The 17,088-nt window shown below is 45.1% G+C and overlaps 1 protein-coding gene across 4 annotated transcripts in view; it reads left to right on the top strand.

Annotated features, from left to right (window-relative positions):
- The window catches only part of LOC119159472 (myogenesis-regulating glycosidase), a 123,888-nt gene that overhangs the window by 27,385 nt on the left and 79,415 nt on the right, over positions 1-17,088 (top strand). For all 4 annotated transcript variants that reach the window (XM_075865698.1, XM_037412237.2, XM_075865691.1 and 1 more), the window contains 3 exons: positions 636-872; positions 1,429-2,225; positions 14,689-14,839. In XM_075865698.1, the coding sequence (XP_075721813.1) occupies positions 636-872; positions 1,429-2,225; positions 14,689-14,839 (1,185 nt within the window). The remainder of the gene's footprint in view (positions 1-635; positions 873-1,428; positions 2,226-14,688; positions 14,840-17,088) is intronic.

Genomic DNA, 17,088 nt, shown 5'->3' with positions numbered 1-17,088 from the left:
TTCGTACTACAAAAGTTTACTCCTCTGAATAATCAGCTCGTAGATGGGCGGGACGCAGAAATGGAATGGATGCGACTGCAGGCAGTTCTACTCACAAATGGTGGTGAGCTCCAATTGACGTCATTTCCGTTTCTGTCCGGGAACACCGCTAGAGCTCTGCGTCGTCTGCTAGCTGACGATTAGAGCACCGATTACAAATTGAAGACATGATTGCTAGCTTTTTCACTGTGATCATCATTGCTTACTCAACATATACTACGCATTCGAAGCTAATTCTGCCCGAGTCAAGTTTCGTTGCAGTTGGCCGGTTGGAGACTGTTCCAAGTACTGCCAAAAGCTTTGGTAACGTCAAAAACCAACCTGATTATCATGAAATGCTAAGTTCAGTATATAAGAATAATGCTTCTGAGGCACTATTGTACTTTTGTGCTTAACCAATTGAAACTGATGTTTGGGGGCAAGAAAGTATTGTAAAAAGCAGTGTGTTGTGAACACCCATGGTAACCAGTAAGTCTTCTTCAAATGTTTGTGCTGCATACTACAAGGCGGGGCTTCAGTAGCCTTGTGGTTACCGATTACTATCATTGCACATGTGAGCCCTCTGTTGCTTCGCTGGTGTATTACTTGCTCTGCAGGCAGCCAAGGCACTGGCTTTGGTCCGCCAAAGTAGGACACCAGAATTCCGGTTCCGGCTTGTTCTGGCTGTGCTTTTTGTCAGCATAGTCAGTGTGGTGGTTCTCACATGGCACCTACACGAGGCATTCCAGGAAGCCACTCGGCTTTCAACCAAGTCGGACTTTGATCCTCAGACACGAAGGCTGCGCTTGCTCGATCGTGGAGGCCGCACCCTTCTTCAGGGAGAGCTCGGCCAGGTGAACATTTCGGTTCCTAGCCATGCCTGTCTCGAGGAATGTGCTCTTGTTTCTTAAATAGACTTGCAGGAGTACCTGCATATTTTAGATGTGTGCACGTAAAGCTTCTGAACCACTTCAGCACGCACTGCAACATTGCAGGCAGCTCAGTAAACCTGCTTGACAATTTCACGTACTAATTATAAAAAGAAAGCTGGTCAGACAGGCTTGTAGTCAACTCACTGCTATTTTTGCATACACTTAAATAAATATTCTACAACTTCACATTAAATTAATAAATATGTTATGGTGGCTTGCCCCTCGTTGCATGACCTTTTTGCTATAGCACATATGTTTAATGTGCTATAGAAACATATTTTTGTGTTAGCTTCTTTTCATAGTGACTTCAGCTCGTGGGGGTTCGAGCTTTACTATCACAACTCCTTCTTTGTTCCTTAAAGGAAAAGGTTAAGGCTCCTCTGCTATGTTGATTCACGACCTAAGTGCCACTTGATTCTGGTCACTGAGAAAGTGGAGGTTAAGACACTAACACAGGCGTTTAAAACAAACATTACAGGTGATCCCTCCAGCACTGGAAGCACACATCTGCCCTGTGCTGCACCTTGGCTACTGCTACGAGTGGAAGTATCGGGCTCGCCTCGAGATGCGTGTGGCACCCATGCAGGACGAGATAGCCTGCTATGAAGTGCACTGGCGGGCTGCAAGTGTTCACACGGAACTGGTGGATTGTTACGACCTCACCGGTGCCCACTGGTTTGGCATGGGTGAAGTGGGCAACCTCAGCTGGCCCCTCGCAAATCTCCAGCTGAACACTATGGCGTTTGAAACGGGTCGTGCTGACCCACTGGGTTCAGTGCTAGAACCGTACTGGCTGTCATCACGTGGGGTGTCGATTCTGGCCAGTCCCAATCAGGCCCTTATGTTCAGTTTCAATGCTTCTGGCAGCGAACGACTGTGCCTCGCCGCAAAGGAGGAGCTAAACTACACACTCTGCACGGGGCCCGACGTTTTGGCCATCCACAAAGCTTCGGCACCTCACCGTCCAGAGCCCAGCAATTTCACCGCCGCAGAGGAAGTCTTCGTCAGGCATCCAGTGCTCGTGCCCAGGCCAGGCGAGGACGGCAATCTAACGCAGGCAACCGTGCACGAGTATGCTAACCGATTTGTGAACCATGGTTTCAATGGTGGCTTTGTCTTAATCCGTGATGGCTGGCAGTACACTCAGGGCGACCTTGCCTTCTGGAAGGAGGCATTTCCTCATCCGGCTGAAATTGTGCGCATCCTTCATAATAAGGGAAACAAGGTTCTGTTGGACGTGCATCCCTACTTCTGCCTCAACTCAATCAACTTCAGGTGGGCATACATTTGTGTTTGTTCTAGGTGTGCTTTGTCATATAGTGTCCCAAATGCACACACACAGCACAACACAAAACTCTCGTGTCAGGTTTGTTCTGAATGAAAAACAATTACAAAAGCTTGATTCTTCGGACATTTTTAGACTGTTTCTGTACAAAAGTACTCCAAAATATACTACAGTACAGTCTCGATGATATGATTACGGTTTATGCGAATTTCGCGACGATAGGAATGTTAAGATTGTTTTGAATTACTACATTATATAAAATACACTGTGATTCGATTTTATACGAATTGCTTCCCCAGCCACTGGGCATATGAATGTGCAATTGGTCGCTGCACGCCAGTGGTTCAATGCGGCTTGTCTGTGGGAGGAAGGCTCATTCACTTTTGGCCTCGAAGGTAGCGAATGTGGCAGAACTCTCCATAATTTTCCCCTGGAATTAGTGGCCGAAAAAACATGCCGCGAAGCCGACTCGAGAAAAACGGTCCGAGTAATCCGCCAAAGGGTGTGCTCCGACTTTCAGAAACAAAACTACTTGATGTTCTCGCGTTGAAATTGGCATCACAGTGCACCTGCAAAGGACGCAACTCGAGCCAAGCCAAGCCGAACTGGACCAAATGTCACTGTTTGGACCATGGATCGTCGGGACACAGTGAATGACCGATTTTCAGGACTTTCTAGAGACTGGGAAATCGTACGAAAAAAAGATTCATGACTTTTTATTCTGCTCAAGGAATCAAATTGCCACAGCACCGTCTGAAATAGCTTGAATTTCTCCTAGAGTACAATTATCAGGTATTTCTGTGCATGCTCAGGATGTCGTAAATACATTCAGGGCTTGCCAATGTTCATTTGCAAACATGCATCGCGTTCGCGTGATGAGCGCCTCCGATATCGGCAAAGCACGGTGTAAGTTGCGGATTTATCGCATGGGGTGTGTAGAAACGGTGATGTAGAACATAAAGGATGAGGCAGAATAGAGCAATACTTGTCCGGACTTCTGTGATGTGTGTGCGCACTTAGAAGATGTGCCACTGTACGAGAATCGCTGGTTAGCGACATGTAGCACTTACTGCCAGTTGAGACTGATCGTTCCTAGTTGTGTGCAGCACATATCCTAAGCAGCTGACACCGTTCCTACCAACGTTTCTAGAACTAGGTAAGTTGCAAAACTGCCCGTGTCAGACGACCCGTCGCACGGCCCCAAGACAACTTCTGGTTTGGTGGCGTAGGCGCCACAACTTCCGCTAGCAGACGAAAACGCGCAATCGTCGTGGCAAGACGCCACGGTGGCCATTCTGAAAGAGCTTTGCCGACAGTATAATATCGGGATTTGCTGTTGTGCTGCCACAAGAACTTTATACTGCGTAATATTTTAGTGGTGTAAGGCAAATACAGTCGAGTCCACATATAACAGCCCCCCTTAAAACGAACTTTCGCCTAGAATGAACAATATCCGCTTGACTGTGAAAATATAGATTGGTTTAATGTCGCACGTCTCCGAGCGCCACCGATCGGTTACAGCGAATGGGGTCGGCGCTCAGCCGACTTCCCGGAAAACCACTTTCGACCACCGATGAGGCATTGGTGAGGTGCCCGTATATTCGTATTGTTAAACGCCGACCCTGCCTCCGCGCCCCTCTAGTTGCCGCTCTCCCGCCCTCCCGCCATGTCCTCCCCTCTTTTCACTATACCGCAACTCTCTCGCAAATCTGCTTTCCTCTCTTGATCACAACCCCTTTGCCTGTCTCCGCCGCTCCGCGACGCTAGCCACGCTGACTCGAGTTAGTTTCATTTTCTGACTAGAAACGGGCCCAGATCTGTTCCCCGCGTTCTGGCATGTGTGTCGCGTGTGCGCGTCTTGCTCGCTCTTGGTGTGCGTGTGGGATCAGGATGGCAGACGAGAGGTCTTGCACGCTTTTTCCTGCTGCTCAACAAAAGGTCGAAAGTGTGACTGCTTGGCTTGAGCGTAATCTGCGCGTTAGGTGCCGCATTGTGGAGGGCTTGCTCATAGCTGTTGACTACCTGGCTGCGAACTTGCCGCTACGGCGTCCCGGTATTTGTTTGTGGAGATGGTGAATATTTCGTGGGCGGTGGTGACGGCTACGTGCACGTGAAACTGTTTTCGCGAGGACAACTTCGTCGACCTCGGGCCCGATGTCGAGCCTGAAGCTTCCGAACAGGATCACTTTGGTGGCGATTTGTGGCAGCGTGTCATCGATGCCGACATGGGAGAGTGAGTGGAACATCTGTTGCGATAGTTTCATTTCGGCCGATGATGATGCCGACACCGCGGAACCGTGCACGAATTAGGGCATTGTGAATGAAGTACATGGCAAGAGCGATTTGGAGGAATCGAATTGCGAGATTGATGAAACTTTGGAGCCCTCATGTAGCTTATGCCACGGGCCTCGGCGAACAAGCACGCTGCTGTTTGAAATAAACTAGAAACCGCCCTTATCGCTTCTGCTCTTTGAAACATGTGCATCACGAACTTTTTTGGGCAACGAAAGTCTGTGTTTTCACTTGCAACTTTTTTAAAAGCTGTGTTTCATTTACTATGAACTTTGGGATACACCGAACGGATGCCGCATCAGGCTCAAGTTCGTTCTAAGCGGGCTCGACTGTACAGCATATCAATCAATCAATCAATCAATCAATCTTTATTTTTGCATAGTACGGTTACATCGTTAAGGATATGCAGAAGAGGGTCCCAAGGTCAGAAGAACCGTACCGGGACCCTCTGTACATGATCATTAGGTAAGGATTACAAAATATGCACGAAAATGCATAATAATGCATAATAATGGCTTTCTCAACTGCCCACGATAAACGATGCTTGATAGCATAACATACGAGTCTGTTCGCTAGTTGCTAGTTGGTTTACGTTCTCAATTAATTTTTAGGCATAAAAAAACCCAATTACAATGTCTTTTATCCTCGCTTGTGACTGTATTTTTCGTGCCTTAAAATAAAAACAACTATGTGGCGCAATCCCATGGCTTTTGTCTGCTTCTGTAGTCAGCTTTTTTTTTATGTCAATCTCGTTCTTTAGTAACTTAGGGCGTGGAAAAGCTGCACGTGCAGTGCTTTTCTTAAAGGGCCACTCACCAGGCCCCATACCGAATTTTAGTAAGACAGTGGAATTAGTTGGGTGTCCGATGAAGAACATTTTGCCACAAAAATTTTTCGAATTGTTTCATCACAAGCGGAGAAAACAGGTTTTTTGAAGTGGTGCGAAACGAGAATGAGAGGAGGCGAGCTCAAAACCCTTGCCACTCCTCCGCGTAGCCTTCGCAAGCCAAATCTCTTCCCCACCCTCGCCAGCATCCGACCATGAGGTGACGTGCGCATGACGTGCCTAAACAAGTCCAACCTCTGAGAACGCGAGCAGCGTTGCTTTGTTGACCAGCGTTATTTTGTGGTCTTCTGCCTGTTTCTGTGGGGTGGTTTGGAAACGCTAGCTTAGACACGGTAGAGTAGATGAGCACAATGAGTGCGTGAACGCGTAGGAGCGTTCCACAGCGGTCGTCTGCTCAATGCACTGGCCACGGGGACACGAACGCATGTGAAACGCTCGCACATTAGCCTCGCATCTCGTAGCATTTCACGGGAAAAATAAATAAAAGAAAAGCGCGCACAATTTTTTATCGCGTCTCATTATTTATTTCAAGTATTATTAATCTTTTAAAGCAACAAGCACATAAACTACGCATGTTACGTTAAATAATTTTTGCCATGTCACGTGGTATACTGTTGACAACGTCAGAGCAGACTCGTCTACATAAAGGACCAACGTCACTGCATTGCCTTGTACGTAGGGCCATTCCTACGCCTACGTCATGCCCTCATTCTCTATGCATGCACCCGCAGAGGGGAGGGAGAGCAGTTTTCATCTTGAAATTTGACCCATTTCCCCGGCGCGTAGCGTTGCAATGTTTGGCAGACGTGATCATGAACGCCGCCTCGTCTACCCATTGCGCTTGACAGCTCAAAATTGTCAAACCTGGTGAGTGGCCCTTTAAGCATGTCTTCCCTCCGCTTCTTCTTAAGTTCCTCTAATGAAACCTGTTATATAGCTGAAGCCAAAGCTTCGAGCAGGGACTGCACTTTGGCGTATCGGTGAGCACTTCGTAGTCATTACTCATGAGGCGTCCTGCTGACGCATTGGGACACCATGAAGACACTTTCAGCTTTTCTATGTCCTCCAGAAGTTCGGCCAATTGGGTGATGGTATCTGCATTGCCGGGCGATTTGGCTAAGTAATGGTGACGGCTACTAATAATGACTGTCATGTTTTTTGCGACGACTATGCATTTCTTCACTAATAGCGCTTTTTTCTTCTTTGAGCACTATAAACACCACAAGACGTCTTGTCCTGCCATTCTCAACTTTCCGCCTACATGCAGCAGGCAAACAAATGTTTTCTATGTCTTGAAGCGTCACACAAAATAAACTGCATGTTACTAAGCTGCAACTCGGTCAGTGGCCGGCAGTATTTAAGTCACGCCGCACACATGTTACACTAACACGGCTAAGGATAGGACCCACATACACAACACACTCACACCTTTTGTCTGGTGACGATCCACCATTGTGTGAGAGATGTGGTGAAGCGCAAACTTTGCTTTACATTTTAATTGAATGTAAAGAATTAGACACCCTTAAAAAACAATTCTTCCTATTACGTTATCAACAACAAATACCATTCCACCCTGCAATGTTCATTACTAGGGAACCATGTTTGAAACTCGAGTCATTACTGTAATTTTTAAAACAGGTGCAAGATTTCCATGTGTTTTACTCTGGGAACTCGTAGCGCGACCTCTGAAGAGAGGTCGCTGCTGCAGTTATTACAAAAACAGAACACATGCCTCCGACCCTTGTATACAAGGGCGTTCAAGAGGCATTTGTGCTAATGCTAATTATCACTATAGTTTATTATCATGATTCTTATTATCAAAACCTTTAGTCCCCCATTTTTACTATGCATATCACGCCACTGTCATGATTTTAATACTTATTTATTTATTTATTCATTACATACTGCTGACAAGGTCTTAAGCAGGAATGGGCATACAGAAATGTTTACTACAAAAAACATAATTGACATCACACAGCATACTGACAGTGGGTACAATTCAACACTTTTGTATTAATTTACAAAAAAAAACTAAAGAAAAACATTACAACAATGGCATAGCTTTGCTGACTGAAACGTACTAAAAAAATGGAAGCATTGCATAACTCTGGGCTGCATGACTGTACAAAAAAACTGTTTGTGGTTACTGAGAGCATGTAGAAATAAATCAACTGTTGGACACTGTACAGCATCGGGTGATAGGCAATTCCACTCACAGGTAGTTCTTGGAAAAAATGGATACCTGAATGTGTCTGTGCGGTTTACGTAATCTAAAACTTTCTTTGAATGATGTGAGCGCACAGCATATTCACCTATTTGTCTAATGTGCACTGTTTTATTGATACCAGTTTTGTTGTGGAGAATGAGGTAAAAAAGCTTCAGCGTCTCTATTCTTCTTTTCTCCTGTAGTTTTTCGAGATTCGCTTTAATTAGTAGAAGTGAAGGGGAAGTATGCCAACTATAACAATTAAAAACAAATCGGACAGATTTTTTTCTACCATATCTAATATTTTAATATTGGATTCGGTAAAGGAATCCCACACTGCAGCTCCATATTCTAATCTGGTCTAATGAAAGTTTTGTACACGAGAAGTTTGATGTGTGGTGTGGCATTCACAAGCCTCCTTTGCAAATAGCCAAGCTTCTTCATTGCCTTTCTTTCAATATATTCTATGTGTTCATTCCATTTTAAGTCTGATGTGAGTATGAGTCCTAAATATTTGTGTTTAGTGACTTCGGATAACGCATGACCATTGACGTGATCGGTAAACAGAAGTGGCTGTCTCTTACGCGTAACTCGCATTGCTACTGTTTTTTTATAATTAATTGTCATCTGCCAATTTTCACACCACGTTTGTAGCGTTGCTAGTGCAGTATTTAAAGATTCTTGATCACTGTAACTATAAATTTCCTGATATAATATACAATCGTACGCGAAAAGCTTTATTTTTATGAGCAAGTTTAGCACAATATTATTAATAAATAACAGAAAAAACAACGGCCCTGAAATTGACCCTTGAGGCACACCCGATTTCACGGGGGCGGAACTCGAGGTGACATTATCAATGGCAACACATTGGCTCCTCATTGAAAGATAAGCAGTAATCCATGCAAGTAATCTCTCATTTTTCAGAATTGGTTGGAGCTTAATTAGTAATTTCTGGTGACTCACACGATCGAAAGCTTTTTCAAAATTCAATAATATAACATCTACTTGACCATCCATATCCATCGCTGCTGCTAGGTCATGAAATGTCTTAATAAGCTGGGTTACCGTGGAATACCCTTTGCGAAAGCCATGCTGAAGGGGCGTGATTAGGTTATTTCTTTTGACAAACATAAACAGATGTTTGAATATTTTATGCTCTAGAATTTTGACACTAGTGCATAGCAAGGAAATAGGCCTAAACGAGGATACAAGCGAATAGTCATCAGTTTTTGGTATTGGAGTGATCTTAGCGTGCTTCCAATCACTCGGAAGTTCAGCGCGCAGGAGAGAAGATTGAAAGATCAAGCATAGGTATTTGGCATTCCATTCAGCATACCTTATCAGAAAGGCGTTAGGTACAGAGTCCATGCCCAGTGACTTTTTTGGATCGAGATGTTTTTACCCGCGTTAGCGCGAGGAATATTAAGGCCCCTATACAGCCATGCACCATATCATTGTCCACATCTCTAGTCACTGAAATGACTCTCTTTAGCCATCAAATGGCCCCTGCGCCATAAGCACCACACATCATCATTATGTCTTGAAGTGAAATTATGACGCCGCTCGTTGACGGTATCTCGGAACTTATTTGACTGTCTTCGAGCTCAGTGCTCAGAGATAGTCTATTCTTTTTCACGATAATATTCTGGAAAGTACCCCACTCCTATTGGGCAGCTTTCGCTTCTTTCTCGCTGATTTTGGAAGGTAAGTGGGCAAATTTGGGATATCCGTGGAATGCATCTTCCCATGAGGCCCCACTTTCTGCTGGTGATTTGTACCTTCTTACTATCGATGATGTGAGTGAAAAGCCTTCAGGATATTCTCCTCATGAAAGTGCATACAACACACGTGATGTGCTGGACAGTTTCTTATTTGCATGAGGAATAGTGTGGTCCCATGCATCTCGCTGCTCAGGTACACAAGGGGCACAAAAGAAATGTCGTGGTGTCTCTCATTTCCTGTAGCCACTCGTACCGCCGAAAATGCAACATGTGGGCATGATGAAAACACGCAACACGTACAAAGGAGAACAAGGCACGCTGAAGCACAAAACTGTTCGCGCAGAAAGAAGCCTCCACGAATAGCGACACACTGCAACATGCACAGCCAATGGTGGTTACGGGAGTGACACGAGCGAGCATGCAGTGAGTGAATTCGGATGGGACAGCAGCGCCACATTTGTCTCTGGCAGCGGCGGTGCCACGCAACATCGCTCAGTTTTGCAACTTACCTAGTTCTAGAAACGTTGGTTCCTACTTGGGCGCTTTTGTACGAATGTGTTTGTCATAAAAAAAAGTGTTCTTGATGCCCACTCTGTTCCTGATCGCTCACGGGTGGGGCGATGGCGAGCTGCTTTCGTTCGTAAAAGCACTGCATCAGTGCAGCGAACTTAGAAAGGCAGCGTGCGGGAGTGATTAAAAGCTTGCAGAACGCTTACAACTGCACCACATGCAGTAACAAGCAGTTAGCTGAAGATGCTTATAGCAAAGTGATTAAGTCCTACTGGCGTGTTTGCCGCATATCCGCCATCACGCCTCCGAGCATTTCTGGTGCTTATTCATTAGACATCACCTTACTCCGTGGTGATAGCGGCCCCTTTGAAAGTTTTTATCCCCTTCACCCCATTGCACTTTTGTGCATTGCGAGAAAGGCAACTTTCGGACATTACTGTGATGCTGAACAATTCTTGAAAGTGTTCGCTCAAGTCTACGAGGTGGTAGATGTAGCAAAGGCAGGGACTTTCTGTAACGCTGTTTCATACCTGGAATGTCAGCTGAAAGCCCAAAAAACAGACGCCGAAGAGTTTCAGCGTAGAAAATTTCAGACGTTTTTGTCAGTAGACGGCGATAGGGCTTGTGATGCTGTCGTGAAATCATTTGAATTTTTAGGCATGTCTGAAAAATTCACATCCTCAGCGGTCTGGGCATTCACTCCAGTGGCTGAATTGGTCACGGGCTCCCACGTCCTTTTTTTACATAGGTGGCATGAAATGGCAGCACTGCTAAATGGTCTGACCACACGTGGGTCTTGCAGCTCGTTTGGCTTATTGATGTAGTGCTGCGACCCCGCCAAGGGTGTCTAGGAGCTAAGATACTCGGCTGCTGGCCTGTAGGTTGCAGGATAGAATCCCGGCTCCTGCGGCTACATTTTCATTGGAGGCGAAAATGCTCTAGGCCCGTGTGCTCAGATTTGGGTGCACGTTAAAGAACCCTAGGTGGTCGAAATTTCCGAAGTCCTCCGCTACGGCGTCTCTCATAATCATGTGACAGTTTTGGGATGTTAAACTCTATGTATCAATCGATGCAGTGTTGCGTCCTCTCCCAATGAAGGGAGAGGGGAGTGCAGCTTTGCATAGCCTTGTGCCATTGCTTTCTGCATAAGGAAAGGGCTTTTTCACGACGTGAAAAAGCCACACGCCGAGACGTTACGTGCATGTGTGGTCAGGCTTCAAGTTACAGCAGCTTTGGCTGTGTTGTCGCACTATCACAGGCTCCCCCAAAACATTCAGCTGTGGTTAATTTCAACTTGCGTGTTCTTCTGCTTCTTCCAAACATTAAGCAGCTAACTTGCTCACTTTTTGTCTCAGAGGTTTTATTTTGGCCAGATATACATATTTTTTCTTATTTATTGTACATACTGAGAACATTCTGAGTGTATGTGGTAAATACACTCAAACCTCGTTGTAACGAAGTAAAATTGACTGATACATGGATATAAGAAACTGAATTAGTCTATCAAATAGTCTATCAAAAAAAAAAAAAAAAAAAACGACCATAGTGTGTTAAGTATATCGTTTTCTGTGAAGTTTGACGCTCGTTCGATGCGGCTCTTTCAAAACTCCCGCGCCGACCTTACAGTCACGCCCCGCCCGGCCGAGAGACCCGTCCTCCTCACGTAGCCAGCGGAGTGGATTGAGGAAGTGCTCAGCGGGTCACATAACTGAGAAGCGGCGCCGCGGTGCAAAGCGATTTCCCTCTCAGGACGGCAACAACTGCGTCTCCGCTGCTACCATGGCTGCTACCCTCTGCACCGAAAAAGGAAAACTCTCCCCGACAGCTTTTTTTTTTCTCTCTCTCTGTGCGCGGCCTTGAAAGGAGAAGCGTCTCCTTGTACGTGCAGAGACACAAAAGGGAGAAGCGTGGGCTTAGCGTGGCACAGGCCGACACCCTGGGGGTGCCGCACAGGCACGTCGCAGATTGGCATTTGAGAAAGAGAAAACAATTTGCCACAGTCTTTTCTTTCCTTTTTTTTTCTTTTACATTGTTGGGCGCAGTGTTGAGAGGTGCTGCCGCGGGATTGCGCATGGTGCTGAGAGGACTTTCGTAGCTCGGTATGTTCTCATTAACCGTTGCAAGTGCTTGCGTGTTCGAATTACAGGGCGTTTTCGCTCATTGGAATACACATAGCTTTGACGGGACCTCAGCGCGAGTTTGAATTACCTGAAAAAGTTCGAATTAATGAGGTTCGACTGAGTTTATTTTCCATGGCCCACGTGGTCGCGTCGCGGTACATCGGGCTGCGAGGCGGTTTCCTTCTTTGTATGCTCGTAGGTGTGCGCCCATCTAAGCATACATTGCCATGGAACTGTTATAATCTATATAACGAAATAATGGATATAATGAAATAACTGCGGCTCCCCTTCAAATTCATTATAACGAGGTTTTAATATATGTTCCCTTATTTTATATGAGCGCCTGATTTTTTTTACCACTCGAGGGTTTGCACACAGTTTTCCAAGCAGACATGATGGTCATGGAATTTGCTTTTAGTCAAGAAAAACCTGAAAAAGTCAGGGAATTTGAAAAAATCAGATTGGTACACACCCGGTAAAGTCACTGAGGGCACTTACAAAAAAAAAAAAAACAGAAAGCCGTGAGAGCTTGCGCGCCCACAACGTGCGAGCGAGCAGCGAGAAGCAACGTTTCTAGACTAGGTAGGTTGCAAAACTTCCCGCGCCAGACTACTCGTGACACGGCTCCGAGACAGCTTCCGGTTTGATGGCACTGGCGGCGCAACAAGCTTCTACTAGCAGATGAAAATGCGTAGTCGTTGTGGCAAGACGCCGTGGCGGCCGTTCTGAAAGAGCTTTGCCAACAGTATATTATCAAGATTTGTTGTGCTGCCGCAGAAACTTAATACTGCGTAATATTTAGCGGTGTAAGGCAAATACAGTATAATTATGGTTTTCTGAACTGCCCAAAATAAACAATGCTTGATATATATAGCATAACATACGAGTCTGTCGGTTAGTTGCTAGTTGGTGTACGTTCGCAATAGATTTTTAGATGCGAAAAACCCAATTACAATGTCTGGCATCCTCTTTTGTGGCCATCTTTTTCGGGCTTGAAAATAAATTACAACTATGTGGCGCAATCTCGTGGCTTTTGTGTGGTTATGCAGTCAGCTTTTTTTTTTTTTTTTTGATGTCAGTCACATTCTTTAGCAACTTAGACCGTCGAAAAGCTATGCGTGCAGCCATTTTCTTGAGCATGTCTTCCCTTTGCTTCTTCTGGAGTTCCTCTAATGAAACCTGTTAACACAGCTGCAGCCAAAGCTTCGAGCAGAGATCGCACTTTGGGGTATCGGCGAGCACTACGTAGTCATTACTCACGAGTCTGCCTGCTGACGCATTGGGACAACAGGAACACACTCGCAGCTTTTCTACGTCTTCCAGAAGTTCGGCCCATTGAGTGATGGTATCTGCATTGCCAGGCGACTTGGCTAAATGATGGTGACGGCTGCTAATGGTGACTGTCGTGTCTTCTGCGACAACAAAGCATTTCTCCACAAATAGCGCATTTTTTTTCTTTGAGCCCTAGAAACACCACAAGACGTCTTGTCTCGCCATTCTCAACAACTTTCTGCCAGCATGCAAACAAACGTTTTTTATGTCTTGAAACGAAATGACGCCACTAGTTGACGGCATGTCAGGACTTATTTCACTGTCTTCGAGCTCAGTGCTCGGAGATAGTCTATTTTTTTTCGCCGATGATATTCTGGAAAATACGCTTTCGCTTCTTTGTCACGGGTTTTGGAAGGTAAGTGGGCAAATTTGGGATATCCGTGGAATGCATCTTCCCATGAGGCCCCACTTTCTGCTGGTGATTTGTACCTTTTTACTATCGATGATGTGAGTGAAAAGCCTTCAGGATATTCTCCTCATGAAAGTGCATACAACACATGTGATGTGCTGGACAGTTTCTTATTTGCACGAGGAATAGTGTGGTCCCATACCTTTCGCTGCTCAGGTACACGTGGGCACAAAACAAATGTTGTGGTGTCTCTCATTTTCTGTAGCTACTCTACAGCTGAGAACGCAACATCTGGGCATGATGAAAACATGCAACACATACAAAGCAGAACAGGGCGCGCTGAAGCACAAAACTGTTCACGCAGAAAGAAGTCTCCACAGATATCGAGGCACTGCAACACGCGCAGGCGATGGAGGTTACGGGAGTGACACGAGCGAGCTAGGTGTTCTGTGAGCGAGCATGCAGTGAGTGAACCCGGATGTGACAGCAGCGCCACATTTGTTGCTGGCAGCGGCAGCGCCGCGCCGCGCAAAATCGCTCAGTTTTGCAACTTACCTAGTCTAGAAACGTTGGCGAGAAGCACGTGCATGTGGCAGACGTCGTCTGTTCCAGGCTATTTCTAGAAGCTCGTTTCAGGTGCTTTTTGGCCATAATTTTGGCAGTATCAGTTAGCTACTGCCGCTGGAACATTTGTCACACCTAGTTATTCATGTTATACACAAAAATTTCAAAAATTTTTGCATTACGAGGTGCTATTACGATTTTTATCTGTCGCGTCCATAGAAGCATATGTAAAAGATGGCAAGAGGCTAAAAGCGTCATCTGCGTAGCGTTGGCGTAAACCACATCACTCTGTGACACTATCGCATCCCCCTCGCCCGCTGGCACAGCCTTGGAGTTTCTCCTCCTCGAATACTTCTTTCTCCGTGTGTACTGCCCTGTTTCCGGGGGGGACGGGTTGGGAAGGAGAAAGGAGAACGAAAGCTGTTTCTTTTACTAAGAAACCTTTTTGCTGCCTGTGTCAAAGCAGAGAAAGTGTTCTCCTCTTTTAAAGAGGTTCCTTTCGCTTCTAGGGCTGCTATGGATGGAGAGTACCTCCTGGCTGACCAGAGTAAGGTTCCCCTGTTGACTCGCTGGAATGGCAGCCTGTGTGCTGTGGTCAACCTCTTTGAGGAACGGGCTGCCGACTGGTTTCTGGAGCAGCTTAGAGAACTAAACAGAACGGTAAGTTGCCAGTGTTACAGGTGACGAAGCAGTTCTCCCGACAAGTCATGCCTTTGTGTCTTTCGTGTATTTCGGCTGGTGTTCAGAAGAATCAGGGAGACAACTTCCTCGGATTTCAAATGTTCTGCAATTCTTTGCAGGGGTGGTGTTTCACAGAAAACATGGCACTTGATGAATGGGAATGCATAGTCATGTGCTCTTCTTAGGTCTAGTGTATTTGTGGTTGGAAGCCTGTGCCAATTGCGCCAACCTGCGTCAACTGGAAATTACTGCCCCATACTGCTCGAAAAGGGTCTTTTTGGACTAATTTGCGCTATTGCTGCGCCACAAGGTGGTTTTTGAAATGAAAGTAATGTTGACAGCATGCATCATGATCCAATAATTACATGATTTTCGCTTTCTTGTACACTTGAGCTGCTGCAAAAGCACGGAATGGTCCGATCAGTCATATCGACTTCAGCGCGATTGCGGCGGCACCTTTTCTGGTAACCGTTGGCCAAGAACGAAGGCGATGTGGCGACTACCGAAAAGTGCTCCAGTATGATTTATTACCGACAAAGAGCCGACATGTGTGGCCTTGCGCTGCTTTAAGGGGGCAGACTGGTTTTTGAAACCAAAAAGGGGCAAAAAATTCATTTTTAAAAATTGACATATTTGGTTTCTGCAAGTATTTTTCTATCTCTCTGCAAATTTTTACACATCAGGAAGTAGTAATTCTTTTGTAATGTCATTTCTAACTGTCCAGATTCTCGATGCTGTTAACATGCAGAACCTGCAAAAAAATGGGGAACCGACTTCGAGGCTTCTTCATGATTTGCCGGCACATGTGTTAGAATCTTTGCTACGAATTTATGAGCACCTTTATGAGGATTGCAAAACATGTGCACCATGATTGTTGCTTTTTGAAGAAGCTGTGTGTTTCCAGTTTTTTTCACTTTTCTCAAAAAAGTAAAATTACGACCGTTCAATTTAGAGGCCTCAATATCTCTGCAGCTAGGGCTGGTACAACAATAATTATTTTTGCAGTGGAAACATGTATGTGTGTAGAATGCAAGTATGGGAGCAAAATTTCAAGCCCAAGCCTTTTTAGTTAATTACTCATAAAAACTGTAACACAATTCCAACTGCTTTTGAAAATGGATTGTTAATCTTGCTGTAAGATAATCAAAAAAGGCCTAAGAACAAAAAACTCTTGTATACTTTCAATCTAAAGCCATTAGTCTATGTTGGCATATCTTAAATAACATTTTTAATTGAGCACATTTTTAATGATAACTTTAAACAATAAAGGGTGAACTTAAGTTATCTCAGGAACAAGATAAAACTATTTTAATATTTGAATTCAGCAGAAAAACTGCATAATCCTGTGCAGTTTGATCAAGATCACTGAAGAAATAAACAATGAAATGTCTAAGACCAGTCTGCCCCCTTAAATGGGGGACGAGCCCTTTGAAAACTGAATCGAACTATCGAGAAAAAGTCGATTTTTTGAAAACCAGATATACAGGTAGTATGTCTTATAAAACTATTTCTTCTGTAAATATTGTTACGGTGATTACAATGTCTAATTTAACGTGCTGCGGCAGCCGGTGAGTGGCCAGTGAGCGCTAAATATTCGCAATGACTACGGACTATAGGTGGCCCACCGTGCAATCCAAGATAGCTGTGGGAGGATGATCAACCCGTGAAGTCAAATTGAAAAAGATAGGACGTACTGACGTTTTTCCCATGCCACTTTCACCAAATAAACTCTTGATAGTTGATTGAATGTATATCGTACCAAAGTACCTTCCAAACAATAGGAACTGCTAAATGTTTGCTACCTCATTTCTTGCCGCAGTGCAAAGGGTGGTGGTGTCATCCAATCAACCGTGCATCAACGACACCTTGCGTAATCTTGCACATACTACAGAAAACTTCGCGAACTCGAATTGACCTATGAATTGAACAGCACACCGAGATTATTTGTGCTGAGCCTGCCTGACAGGTGTGTCGCAGTAGTGGGCCACAAGCAAGTAGCGCGCTGTTGCGACTGCATGGGACTGAATGTTTAATTTACCGATGGTTTCAAACATACTACGCTATCATCATTACCTGGCATTCACACACTGTAAAAGCACTGACGAATGCTATATGCATGTAAAACAGGGTGGGTTTCAACTGGAAAGGTCAGGAGATAACATTAACTATCCAATGTGACTGCAGAAAATCTTGTGAAGCTGATATGTGTACCTTGGGGCTACAGTTAA

The sequence above is a fragment of the Rhipicephalus microplus genome, chromosome 1 (genome assembly GCF_043290135.1).
Source record: "Rhipicephalus microplus isolate Deutch F79 chromosome 1, USDA_Rmic, whole genome shotgun sequence".
Classification (NCBI taxonomy): domain Eukaryota; kingdom Metazoa; phylum Arthropoda; class Arachnida; order Ixodida; family Ixodidae; genus Rhipicephalus; species Rhipicephalus microplus.
The sequence above is the reverse complement of the archived record's forward strand: the minus strand, read 5'-3'. Positions and strand labels throughout refer to the sequence as shown.